This window comes from Sciurus carolinensis (genome assembly GCF_902686445.1).
Source record: "Sciurus carolinensis chromosome 14 unlocalized genomic scaffold, mSciCar1.2 scaffold_125_arrow_ctg1, whole genome shotgun sequence".
Taxonomy (NCBI): Eukaryota; Metazoa; Chordata; class Mammalia; order Rodentia; family Sciuridae; genus Sciurus; species Sciurus carolinensis.
The window spans coordinates 1420357-1434713 of NW_025920110.1; the positions used below are offsets into that span (position 1 = coordinate 1420357).

The 14357-nt window shown below is 45.0% G+C and overlaps 1 protein-coding gene across 1 annotated transcript; it reads right to left on the minus strand.

Annotated features, from left to right (window-relative positions):
- Positions 1 to 1547: 1547 nt before the first annotated feature.
- Positions 1548 to 2788, minus strand: LOC124973333 (cell cycle regulator of non-homologous end joining-like). Its single transcript, XM_047537309.1, has 2 exons — positions 2670 to 2788; positions 1548 to 1725 (listed from the first exon to the last, which is right to left on the minus strand). Exons 1-2 carry the CDS (start codon positions 2786 to 2788, stop codon positions 1548 to 1550), a joined length of 297 nt encoding a protein of 98 aa, XP_047393265.1.
- Between the last annotated feature and the right edge of the window lie 11569 nt (positions 2789 to 14357).

A 14357-nucleotide genomic window follows, 5' to 3' on the forward strand; every position in this document is an offset into this window, starting at 1 on the left:
TGGCAAGTCTCAAAAGATAATAAAATTGGTATATAAATGTTGTAGAGTACTCTATATAAATTGTTCCATTTAGACTTCATGAACACCCTAGTAGGCAGGTATTATTATTCATTTTACAAATGAGGAAATTAACAGATCAGTTATCCCAATAAGGCAGAGCAGACATTTGAGTAGACATTCAAACCCATCACTTGGTGCCATGGCCTTTCTTTTTAGAGAGCTTCTCTAAGTATCTAGAAGCACTTGAGTGTCACCTTATTCAGCAGAAATATATTTTTATATCTCAGTCTGTTCTGAATGCATTTCTGACTGGAGTAATAACCTTACTAACAAAGGGATATTTACAATGTTGACTCATATTAAGAATCCCAACAATATACATATATTCTTTCAGTATGTTTAAGGTTATAGTTATCCATTACTATATTGTGCATTCTGAAAATAATTTCCTTTGATCAGTGATTCAGCCCATTTTCATTCATTGAACCAAATCCACCTCACTTGGCCTTCTGCATTGAATAAGCATTTTTAGATGTTTGTGTATATACAAACCTGTGTCTAGTCCTTCCAGTGGAATAGGATCTAATTTATTTTGAATAATACTGTAGTATGGACACTCAGCACGTATGTCATAACCACCATCCAACCTCACTGGGACCCTAACTCCTTTAAATCCTTAAATGCATCCTCTGCTTCCACTACCCAGTACTTTCCTTGGACTTCCTGCACTCTCTTTGGATCCTCAGATCACCCTTCACCTATACCACTCTCATTAGGTGAATGGCAGTAGGCACCTCTGTTCCTCTGAATTTTCTCTCTGAAGAAAATTTTCTTTTTTCTTCCTCAGAGGAAAAGTCTTCCTTTTTGAAGGCCAGCCTGTACACAGATCTTTCTTTTAATCTTTCAGGAATTGTCCTTCTTTATTCACTGTTTTGCTTGATCCACTTAATTTTACAAGTACAAAAATAATGCAATGGGATTCCATAATGTTACATACAAAATTGAAAGCTATAATTATATAACATATTTTACTGTCTTTTGCATGGTTTTCACATTTTTAAAAAGAATACTCAATATTTATGTCTTTTTAGTTATACAACTATTTTTGCAGCATAGTATTTATCATCTTATCACCTATTATTGGATATTTAGTTTATTTTTCAGTTTTGTGTTATATTATAAATATTGCATTTTAGAATATCATCCAATCATTTACCATATTTTGGATTTATACACTGTGTAAAACAGCACATACAACTGTACGGTGGTCTGATTATTACTTCAGGAAGCCAATGACTTCTCCAGCATTCTGCTAAAGAGAGGTGCAGAAGTTGGGAAGGATCTTGGCCAACTGAGACCTTTCTGAGAACACAATCAGGTGAACATTTTGTGTCCCTGCCACATACCAACACAGAGTCATGGTGCATGCTGTCCCTCACACACACCTGTTCCAGGTATATAGTTCCAAAGGCTCACCCCACATGTGGAAGGCCAGGGTCAGCATGGATGTGGGAAAAACAAGGGAAGAAACACATGGAAGAAGCCAGCTAACAGAAGCAGAATCCCTGACAATAACCAAGGACCTTGGATTGCTTTCTGTCCTTGAAGTCTCTGGTCATAAGAGCAGAAAGGGACACAGCTGACTTTACCTCAATCAGGATCCCCAGAGCTACATCCATCATTTCTGCTTCATTCATGCAGTACACAGTCTTCATGGCAGGGGTTCTGAAACAAAGATTTGAAGTCACAAATGGGGACAGAGGGTCTCCAGGCTCACAGGAAGAAGGAAATAAGATCAAGAGAATTGCATCCCTGGCCTTCCCACCAGGGATGAGCACAACAGCGCCTTCCTTGGGGCAGGAACATGACTTATTCTTCCTGGTCACCCAGTGGCAAGCACAGGGCCTCCTACCCTCCACCAACTTGCAATAAGAGGCTGGGACTGGAGACAAGGCCAGCTCCTGAGAGTCACACCTTGAAACACACATAGTGGACAAGCATAGATACAGGCCTTCAGGCCAAAATGACTGAAATAGACTGGAAGGCATGAACACATTTAAAAAGCCTTCAACAATCACAAAGGGGGGCTGGGCAGAGAAGGAGGATCCAGAGGGGAGGATGCTGAGGACCTGGGCCTGTCTAAGAGTGGCAGAGATGTCCCCTCCTGCATGATGCTGGCCCCCTGAAGACCCTCCTCCCCCACTTTTCCATCATTCAACTAACCCACCTATGGTTTCTGACTTCTTGCTGTTCATCCATCTGTCCCCAGAGCTCTGTCCATAGGATAAGCAGGCACCATTCAGGAAGTCCAGTGACTGGCTCCATTGAACTTGCCCACTTGAGGTTATAATTTCTGTTGTAAATGTAGGTACTAATATTTTGACAATTGGCATTTTGGAGAGCTTGGCTAGTATCCCAAGCCCACCCTACGTGTACTGACAGTCAAGGCTCTGGCACTGGAGACCTCAACCACACAGGGCCAGAGGAGGGCACCCAACTCTGAGGGGACTACTCAGCTCCCTTCCTAAGAGCTCCAGAGACTGGGAGGGAAATTCCACCTACCTCACTCTGCCCACTCCACAGGCCTGAGGCCACTAAGAGGCACTCTTCACTCCTGAGCTTCCCCAGGAGTGCCCTGACCAGAGGTTGGCTTACCTGCTGCCACTGACCCTGCAGCCATTCTCCTCCTCTTGGGGGTCTTCACTGGCACCACCCTCCTCTCAGTCATCTGGGATGTCATCCAGGAGGGAAGGACCCTCTTTTTGCTCCCAGATTTTAAAGTTTCCATCTCTGTAGTTTCCCCCAATGAGGAATCAGGACCTGAGCTTAGTGACTTGATTCAGGACAGCAAATCCTACTCCTGTCACACCAGGATTTAGAGGCCTCATTTTTCCAAAAGGGCACCAATCTTTAAAGCCTACAAAGAAGAACAAATTCTGTTAAATTCTAAGCTAAAACACTTCCAGTCAGCCTGGGCAGACTGGAGGTAACTCAGAGGGTCACCAGGGCCCCAGAGACAGGGGCATTCTCAGCATATCCAACAGAAGGTGTGGTGGCAAGCAGGATGATGGTTGGGAAGGCAAGCCCAGAGACTTGCCCCAATACCCAAAGGCAGACCTCCCCACCCACCCAACCAGAAGCACTTCCCTGTAGCCCCTGCATTCATGGACCCACTGCACCCAGGTGCTACTGAACTCAGGGTGTCCAGCCAATTCCCAAAACATCTCCCATGATCTCTCTCAAATTTTCCCCAAGTCCAGCTTCTCACTTTCTCTACAGTGAGGGAGTCACAAGAACAATTCTGATTCACAGAAAGGCTTCATTGGTCAACACCCTCCCAGCTCTAATATGCAGATTCTTCTGATTGATCAGATTTTAACTGCTAGAGGGCTCAGGAAGTTTAACTGCTTGGCTCCCCAGATTTGCAGAATAAAGATCTCCCCACCTCCACCAACCTCTGATCTAACTTGGGTTCCCTTTTCCCTATCCCCAGTTGATTTCACCGGAGCTCCTCCCACCTTAAGATCAGTCCCCACCTTGAAAGAGCTGTGACTGAGAGACTATGTCATCACTTTCCACTTAGAAATCAACCCAAGTATTCCTAAGAACATCTTACTGAGAGTTTGCCTAGAAAGGGGTAGTCAGCAAAGAATAAGACAGCTCTCCGAATCATAACTTGATAATTTATTGCCCGTCCAAAATGGCTTTTTACAATTTAAGAAAAAATGAGCAGGCCAGCATCCTAATCTATAGGTTAGGGGACAGACCTTGGCCAATGTAGTTTAGTTTCTGTTGAAATTTGCACGTTGATGCAGTCATTCCTGCCATCTAGTGAGTGCCCAGTGCCACGTTCTCTGTATGCAGAAATTAGACCGGGAGATGAATATCATTAATTTCACTTTACAAACAAGGAACTGAGACCTAGTTCATTTGCACAGGCTCAAAAAGATCAGCCATCCAGGATCTCTGCCAGGTCTTGCAGACAGCCAGTCCTGTGCCCACCCTGCTTCAGGTTGGCAGCGTCCCCTGGACGAACGTTCTGTTCAGCTTGCTGCTCACTGGGGCAGACCTGGTGGACCTTAAAGAAATCACGCACGACAGGGGTCTGTCAGCCCTTCTCATCTCGCTCTTGGGGACCCGCCCCCTGCGCTCGCACCTACCAGGCGGTGCAGACGCACAGGAAGGTACACGCAGGGGCTCTGTACCACGCGGAATGCGGCTGCCCAGACCCGGGAGGTGGCGTGCGATTCCTTCTGATCCGCAGGCGGCGCCAGCCCGGCAGAGCCAGCCTACTCTGGAGGAGCGCGCCAAGACCCCGGTGCTGTCTTGCTGCACTGCCAGGCCTCTGTCCAGAGGTCTGGAGCCTCCTTCTTGGACTCCAGGCGAGTCCTGGAGGAGGATTCCGGATGGTTGTGTGGGCCCCACGCCGCCCGCCCTTTCCGACTCCTGGACCCTGGCCCTAGGTTCTCCAGGGAGCGTGCGAGGAGGCCTGCTGCACCCCCTGCAGCCAGCGCGGCCCCCCTTCTTGCCAGCAGAAGCAGGAAAGACTGCCTCGGCTTTTACAAAGTCAAAATGCTGATTCCCAGGCCCCAGGACCCAAAATTAGACGAAGGGAAGGGGGTTCTGCATTTGATTGCCCCTCCCAGGATCCCAGGGGAACCAAGTTCAGTGCTCCCCACGTGGTGACACATCACGGAGGTGCAGGGAGAGAAGTCAAAGGCTCTGTTCACGGTGCAATCATAAAGTAATGTAGTAGTTACTAATGTTTAATATTCAGATTGGCTCTACCTAGCTGCCCAGGTGTGTTAACTGCATTCAGCGACGCTGAGCGCTGCAATTGTCATTGTCGTGTCCCTCGCCCGCAAGAAAGCACGACACAGGAATCTTCCTTCAGCAGTTTAATCAGGACCTTATTACTATATAACCATGGATTTTCTTCTACTTCCTTGAGCCGAATTCGTACACCTTTATACTCTTGCAATAACCAATCTACTCCTGCTACTTGGCCTTTGCTTATAGGCGCTCCCATATGCAACAGTTGGCATAACCAAAAATGGGCTTGTTTACCTAGAATGCACCTCAGGCTTTAGCGGAAACCAGCGCCATCTTGTCATGGCGGCGTGGCGGCTCGCCACAGCTTCCCCTTCTTTATTTTATGAACACAGGTGAAGGTAGAGGCCCTATCCTACTGTGCAAAAGTGGCAGATAGTGAACGTCAGTCCCAGAGTGGCACCTTCTCTGGGCCTGACATCACCTAAGCCGATGCCTTTTTTCGTAGGGTGGGATGTGGACATCAAACCCACATGCAATAGGGCATGCCTTCCTTGAGGTTCAAAATAAAACTCTCAAGTGCAGTGCATTGCCTCACATTCTGCGTCCATGAAGACATAGCGGTATGGAAAACCAAACGTGGGGGAGCTTATCCAGCTTACGCAACTGCAAAGGCCTGAGGTAGGAAAACACATCACCCTTCTTGCCAATGCTGCAGAATACAGGGGCATCATAATGAACACAAGGCACACAGTAACAGTTCTCTCCTCCAACATCATTGTTATAGCTCAAGATCAAAGGTGGAAGTTACAAGACAATTGAAGCTTTAATTAGTACAAGAAATCCCCAGGATGCAAATACACAGTCCTCAAAGAAATGTACATAGTAATTACAACAGTACCCTGCAGACACCTAGCATAAATGATAATTCTAACTCTAACAGAGATATACTAAAAATGCCACTTATTCCCATGCCAGATTAGCCAACCACACAGAAGGTGACACCCCTTGCTCAATGGCCAACACAGCCTGAATTAACACCACCTTTTCATGTGCTTGACACATTCTTAGCTTGTAAATAAGCCAAAGGCAAAGGCAAGTGCCTGCAAAACAAATACATCCAAAGATTCCCACACCAACCCATTCTTTAAAATAACTAAAGGCAGAGGTGAGCCAGCTAGAAAACTGACTCAAAGTAACAGGCTCAACACGGGTGTCATTTAAAATCGCAATCTGCAATAATTGTTGATTCATCATCTTCTCAGCTTCTAGGGACCAGTTGCCTGCAAGAAAGGTGGAAATCAAGTGGCTTTGATTCTTTGCTTCTTCATATCTTACTGGAGTTATACACATGTGTTTATGATTCCGAATGCATCCAACTTGTGCAATGTTGAAAAGTTCATCCAACTGTACTTGTAGTAAATCAATTCTTTGATTCGCCGCCAAGATCCCTGATAAGATATGTCTGTTGACGTGGTCCTGGGATTCTAGCACCTGTGCAGTTTCCTGTATGACTTGATTAATGGTTTGTGCTGTTTGAACATGATTGGTCATGGCTAGAGCAGTGGTAGTGGCTGCAGCAGCAGAGACAGCAATAGCAGTTATTATGGCTGTGGTAATGCCAAAGTCTCTCTTTTCTCTGAAGAGGTCCACCAACGGAAAATTATCTGGATTGACCTCCACTGGGACAGGTACAAAGGTGGGTACCTTTACAATCACAGCAACAGATTCACTACCATTCCAAAACTCTGAAAGCAGGCAGGTAATATTGTCATTAGAACAATTTAAAATTACTTCCGAACTGTTTGATAATAGAAATAGAAAAGGGGGGGTTAAACATACTGGAGCAGGGGGAAGAGTAGCGTTATATAGCTCCTTATGCAACAAGTTTCCTAGTCGATGTCCTCTCTGTATACCTTTCGTGACAGTACCTGTTGCATTATGCAAAGAGAAATTGCCTCCTTTTAATCAGGCTAAAGCAGAGATGTCAGCCGTGGCTCCCGCCCGATTATCTATCAGTCACTGATAAAAGGGCCACCCCGATCCGGTAGAGGTACCACTTTTTGTGAAATTATAGGAAAACTTCTTAAGGGATGGAGATATAGAGAATCCCGGAGCCACCTCTTTATAATCCCAATTTCTGTCTTGACAATGAGTAAATATTGGGGGGAAGCTTTTGTAAGGGGTACAAACGGATGAAGCAAGATACCATGTGGCATTTGTCGCATTTTTCCTTGCCCATGGAACATGACCGGTACTCACAGTAACCAGGGTGGTGATATTTACCACTCCACTATTATTTCCCACACCAGATCCAGACTGCAATTCCTGCGAAACCTGCATGAGGGCAGAAGTCAGTATGTTTAAGGATATGCTGTTATGTCGCAAGGGATTGTCCCAGGAGGTGACATTTTTAAGGAGCAGAGGCACACAGTGTTGACTGCTACTATGAAGGGAGAAACAAAAAACTTCAGTCAAATTAAAGGATGTAAGATTAAAGATGGAGGTTTCAGTAGACAGGATCATGACATGGCATTTCCATCTCACAAGTGGTGGCAAAAAGGGTTGGCAAAATATTGGAATCAGCATGGATCGGCATGGGTATCGGCCATGCCCGAGTAACCGCCCAAAGCCTTATCTTAGAAACTGACTTCTGTCTGACCCATTGGATCATCAGGACCAGACACCACAGGATCAGTAGATTCTTCATTCTGTTCCTTCACACCTTTAGCTGAAGACAAGGCTAACAGACTCCCAGGTATCCTACGCACGAGTCGCTCAGGCACCCAAAGCGGTTCCGTTCGATCCTGTGGAAAAATACAAACAGAACCTCGTGCCCATATCAGCACGGGATCAGGTCCATACCACTGGCCTGAAAGCACATCCTTCCACTTCACTTCCCTAAGGAAGGGGGAGCAGGCGGCGAACAATGTCTGTCAGCCGCAGAATTAACATGTGCATCCAAAGTTAAAAAATTAATGGTAAAAAGAGCCAGAGACAAACGCTCTTTAGGAGTACGGCTTGCTCCTATTCCCCCTTTTTGTCTTTGCAAAAGTTCTTTAATCATTCTATGAGCTCTCTCCATGATTCCCTGACCGTGGGGGTTGTAAGGCAAGCCATGAGTCAGTTACACTCCCATAGTGGAGCAGAAAGAGGTGAATTGTTGACCAGTGTACGCTGGCCCATTATCTGTCTTCAAGGAGCATGGAAGGCCCCAGGCTGCCCAAGCCTCTAGGCAATGGGAGATGACATGATGGCCTTTTTCTCCTGCCAAAGCAGAGGCATGCATAACTCCAGAGAAGGTATCTACTGAGACATGAACATATTTTAGGGAACCAAACTCTGCAATATGAGTTACATCCATTTGCCAAACCGTAAGAGGTCGCAAGCCTCGGGGGTTAACACCAAGAGAAGGGAGATGATGAAATGGAACACAATGGGAACAATCTAAAACAATCTGTCTCACTTCTGCTCGAGGAATAGAGAAGCGTTTACGAAGTGTTTGGGAGTTAACATAAAACTTATTATGAAAGTCTCGAGCACTGTCAAGAGAAGAAAGAAAACAAATTGTGCGGGTAGCGGCATATGCCCTTGCGTTTCCCTTAACAATAGGTCCAGGGAGAGCCATATGAGCTCTTATATGTACAGGATAAAAGGGTGCAGAACGGCCCAAAATCAAATTTTGTAACTGAGTAAATAAAGATGAAACTTTGTTGTTAGGATTGATAGCACCTACAGTTTCCAACACCTTAAGTGCTCCTATTACATAATTAGAATCTGATATCAGGTTAAAAGGAAAAGGATAACTCTCAAAAACCTTAATGACAATTTGTAGTTCCACCCATTGTGGGTTTCCTGGTTCAAATTGATGTTGGATGGGGAACTGACTATCAATAACATAGGCTCCTATACCTGTCTTAGAACCATCAGTAAAGATATTCGATGCCTTCAACAAAGGAACAGTAGATGTTATTTTAGGAAATATAATCAGATGTTCCTTAACAAATGCAAGGAGTGGATGAGAGGGAAAATGATTTTCAATGTCCCCTGGAAAGGAACATCTCAAGATGGCCCAATTGTCCAAAGTAGCACTGAGTATTTGAATTTGTTTGGTTGTATAGGGAGTAATTATAGAGTTTGGAAGAATGCCAAAAAACTGAATACTCTGCTGAATGCCAAGTAGAGCTAAAGAGGCGACAGCATCAGGGCAATGTTCTAAAGAACGTCCAGGAGAAACATGTGGATGAATCCACAACAATGGACCTTCTTGCCATAAAACTCCAGTTGGTTGCCTGAGCGTGAGCAATACACAAAGCTGCACAGGCTTATCTTCTTGTAATCTAGTAAGACTGGCATTTTGAATAGATTTTCAACCTTCTGGAGTGCCAATCTGGCCTCAAGAGTTAATTTCCGAGGAGAAGAGAGATCAGGGTCACCTTTAAGGATGTCATATAAGGGAAGTAAATCAACATTGGGAATATGCAGATAACTCCTGATCCAATTTATGTCCCCTAGCAGTTTTTGGAAATCATTCAATGAGTGAAGATCCTTAGTCCTAATAGTTATTTTCTGGGGAGCAATACCTTGTGAGGAAATTTTTGCTCCAAGAAAGTCTACTATGCTTCCTGTTTGAACCTTTTCTGGAGCAATATGTAATCCTCGCAGTTCTAAAAGCCAAATTAATTCAGAATAGATTTCAGAAAGCAGCTCTTCCGACTCAGCTGTTAATAAAATGTCATCCATGTAATGAATACATTTTAACCTTGTAAACTTCTTCCTGAGTGGTTCAAGTGTCTTACCAACAAACAACTGACATAAAGTAGGACTGTTAGCCATGCCTTGAGGCAACACTATCCACTCAAATCGGAGATCAGGTTTTTCATGATTGCAGGCTGGGAGGGTGAAAGCAAAGCGCTCTGAGTCTCGAGGATGTAGTGGAATAGAAAAGAATCAATCCTTAATATTTATACACATGACTCTCCAGTGATCTGGAATAGTGGAAAGTAGCCTCTCTGAACTGGACCCATTATCTGCATCTGTGCATTAATTGCTCTTAAATCATGTAACAGATGCCATTTACCAGACTTCTTTTTGATAACAAATATTGGAGTATTCCAGGGAGATGTGGAAGGTCTAATATGTCCTAAATCAAACTGCTCTTGAACTAATTCATGTGCTGCAGCCAGCTTGATAGAGGGTAAAGGCCACTGAGACACCCATACTGGTTCCTCCGTTTTCCAGGTAATGGGTATCTGTGCCTCAGTGGCCCCTATGAAAAACCCAAACTCTCTCCATCCGTATCTTTCCTGGCTGGCACCGGACACTTCTTCCCCTGTAAGTTTTTTCCTAATCCTAGATCAGGTCTAAATCCCATTTTCAACATCAGTTGACGAGACTCTGGAGAGTAAATATTACTGAGCTGATATCCCATATCACTCAGGATATCCCATCCCCATAAGGAAAACAGGAGGTCAAGTACATAGGGAATAAACTGTCCAGCATGCCCCTCAGTGTCTCGCCAGGAAAGTGGTCTACAACTAATTTGAGGAGCTTGAGCATATCCAAGCCCTCTGAGTGAGTGATCAGAAGTCTGGACTGGCCACCCCCTAGCCCAATCTTTTTTAGAGATAATACTACGATATGCCCCTGTATCCATTAACCCCAGGATAGGTTTACCTTCAACGTTTAGAGTTAACAAAGGGTGTGTGTTCAAATCTAGAGTTAAATAGGCACTATTCCCTTTTGTGCTCCCAATCTGTTCACTAGTTCTATTAATGGCATCAGCTTTAAATGCTTATGTAGGCTAGGCAGCAAGAGCAGCTGAGCAATCTGATCTCCAGGGGAGATGGACACAATGCCTTTTGGAGCTTCCACCATGACTTTAACAGAACCCACCGCATCTGGGTTAATCACTCCAGGAAAGACATGAAGACCTTGTAAGATTGAAGAGGCTCGCCCAATGAGCAAACCTACAGTGTCCTGTGGGAGAGATCCTTTGAAATCAGTGTCAATCACCTGAACACCCATTTTAGGTGTTAAAATGAGTCTGGTGGTGGAACAGAGGTCAACTCCTGCGGAACCTTTAGTGGCTCTCCTGGGCTCTTGGGGTGTCTCAGAGACAGCCAATACTCGTCCGGCCTGGTTACTTCCTCTGTGGCCCCATATATTTGCAGGCCCTGAGGACGGGGGCCCTTCCAGCCGTTTTTTGAATCAGTCTTTTCAATAAACTGGCCATGGATATCTTTCACGGACTTACATTCATTAGCCCAATGTTTTCCTTTCTTACATCTAGGACACACCCCCGGGAGGTGATTTGGAGGAGCGTTATTTGTCCTTTCTGCCTTATGTTTACTAGGACACTCTCTCTTGAAATGTCCTTCTTGTCCACAAGAGTAACACTTCCTATTTCCAGAGGAAGTCCTGTTAGAAAGTTGAAGGAAGGCAGCGACTAAACCTGCATTTGTTAATGGGCCACCTATTTCTCTACAAGCTTTCATCCATCCCTCTATGCCTTTGCTTTTAAATGGATTAATAGCATTTCTGCATTCTCTTGTACATTGTTCATATACTAATTGTTTGATTAAAGGCATAGCTACATCAGCATCCCCGAAGATCTTCCCTGCTGCATCTACCAGTCTAGCCACAAAATCTGAAAAAGCTTCTGTGGAGCCTTGGACAATTTTTGTTGTTACCTCGCACTTCTCCTTTATTAGGAAGTGCTTTCCAGGCAACAATGCAGATCTGATTAATTTGTTCATGAACCTCTAATGGGAAGCCTGTTTGCTGATTGGCAAATCTACCTTGCCCCAGAAGCATATCCACAACCCAGGCAGGTTTGCCCATAGCTTGGTTGCGTGCAGCCTGTTCATTGGCCCCCTCTAAGACGAAGGCTCTCCAGTCTAAATATTTACCCAGGGAAACACAAGCTTTCACTAAACTGGCCCAGTCCGAGGGGGTCATGCAGAATCTATTAAGCCCCTCTATTTGGGCAATAGTAAAAGCAGCATCCACACCATAAGTGTGGACAGATTCTGCTATACTTTTTATCGTTTTAAAGTCTATGGGTTCCTGATATCTTCCCCCATTATTGTCCTGGAATACAGGACAGGCAAACCCCAACTCTACATGGGCAGCCCTCCAAGCTGCAGAGTTAAAAGTTCTACCCGTGCCTGGAACCCCTCCCACATATGGCAGAGGATCATAGGCTAGAGCTGGTTCCTGTTCTTCCTCACATTCCTTCTGTCTAAAATCTTTTTGCCTCTTAGTTCCCCCTTCTTTTAACCTCACCTTCCATAAGTGCTTCGTTAGCTCTTTCACTTCCTCATCACCATCTGATTCTGACTCCCCTGTTTCTTCTGGTGTTCTAAGGGCTTTTAAATCTGGGTATAGTCTCCTCTTTGGAATAGCTCCATAAACCTGCTCTCCTGCACTATGTTTACTGGAAGTACTCATAGAATCCTCGGACTTCTCCTCATGTAGTTGTTCAAGAACTTCCTGTCCTTTGTGAATAGCTTCCTGACATCTACCATCAAGAATACATCCTTTTGTTAATTTCCATAGCGGTATCACCCCTTTCTCCAATTGTCCCTGCTCCTGAAGGAAATCCAAATCTCTTCCCAACTTATCCCAACTGGCAGGAGTCAAGCTTCTGGAGACAGCAAACCATGGGGCTGCTTTATCAATTCTTTCAATGAATGTTTGTAAAGTACTGCGTTTGACCTTGAGCTCTTTGGAGCACAACAAAAAATCTAAAGGCTGTATTAATGAACTAGATGGAGAATTGCCCATAATGAAAGCAGCGTTCAGAGCAAGCAGAATGAAAATGAAAACAAAATATCTTTCTTTGTTGATCGACTATGCAAGGTCGATCCCCGCTCTCTCTTTATCTACAGAGGAGCGTCCCACTATGTGTGGACCCCACTTACCTGTGGTACTTACCGGTGCACCCCCTGACCACTGAAAGTTCTGATTCCTGGGTTTCAGCACCACTTGTCGTGTCCCTCACCCGCAAGAAAGCACGACACAGGAATCTTCCTTCAGCAGTTTAATCAGGACCTTATTACTATATAACCATGGATTTTCTTCTACTTCCTTGAGCCGAATTCGTACACCTTTATACTCTTGCAATAACCAATCTACTCCTGCCACATGGCCTTTGCTCATAGGCGCTCCCATATGCAACAGTTGGCATAACCAAAAATGGGCTTGTTTACCTAGAATGCACCTCAGGCTTTAGCGGAAACCAGCGCCATCTTGTCATGGCGGCGTGGCGGCTCGCCACAGTCATTTATAGATAACCTCGGATAGAATCACACTTGTGACTTCAAAATAGCCTAAAAGAGGCCTGAAAACCTCCCAGGTCAGACAGGACTGAAAAGTTCAAGGCAAGTAGTCCCAGGGGAGGCCTTCCCCTGCATTTTGAGATAAGATGATCAGATCTGATACCATCTGTCCTCAAATGAGAAATGAGACAGTTATTGATATGTGATTTACAGCTGATCAGCTAATAGCAGCATAGTTACTAATTAGAAACAGGTTGCACAGAGCCTGAGCCCCCTTCACTCTGCAACAGGAAGAGCTCTGTCTTCCCCTATGGTGCTTTAGTTTCTCCAGAGGACCTCCCAGACTCTTCATGAATGCTAATCCTTAATACTAGGAATGTGGGCTGGGTGGAAGTTTTAAATAAATCCAGGTATAAGAACATAAACCACTGGTTTCAAGTCCCCAACTGACCAGCCACTGTAGGGATCAACTTAACCATGGTTGAACCAAACCAGCCTCCAGGCTCTGCAGGACCCACCACCGGGAGTACAGGCTTCTCCCTGGCCACTGCTAAGGCATCAGTCACTGACCTTAAGGGTCCTGGCTCCTACAGGCTCTGAGCCAGCACAAACCTAAAGGGCTGGAATGGAAAAGTATCATTTCCCTTTCTGTCTAAAGGAACAGAAAATACTTGCTCAGTATAACTACCCCCTGAACATTTCTCTCCTTAAAACTTCTCTCGGTGGTCAGCTGGAAAATGAGGCCTGTGGGTCTCCGTAAAGAATCTTGGTGCACGGAGAGGCCCTGACTGGCAAGGAACCTGGCTGTGAGATCAGCAGGCACTGGAGTCAACACCTGAAGCACTTGGGTTTTTAAAATCTTTTATTTTTAAATTGACAGATAAAATTGTATTTTTTTGTGTGTGAGCTACATATAATGTTAATTAACTGAATTTAGTCAGTCCACATTGTATACATACTGTACTCCCAAACGTTGAGCTCCTAGGTATTTGAATATCACACTATGTGGGCTGAGTTTTGGCCTGAAGCTTGTGTAGAAGCATTGACAGGTATCTGAGAAGAGGTAGGAGGAAACTAGATGGGGAAATACACCTGCAGGGTCCTCAGCACATGCCAAGGCAGGTGGTCAGCACCTGGCAGATGGGCGGGTTCAGGACAGACTGGGCCTGCCTCAATGGTTTTCTTTTATTCAACCTTCACAAAAGATAACAGAACAGGGAACCTTGGGTCCTTGGGTGGAAATGAGCAGGGGTTTAAAGAAGAGATTGAGCTTCCAATGGGCTTTGAGGATGAGCACTCTCCCTG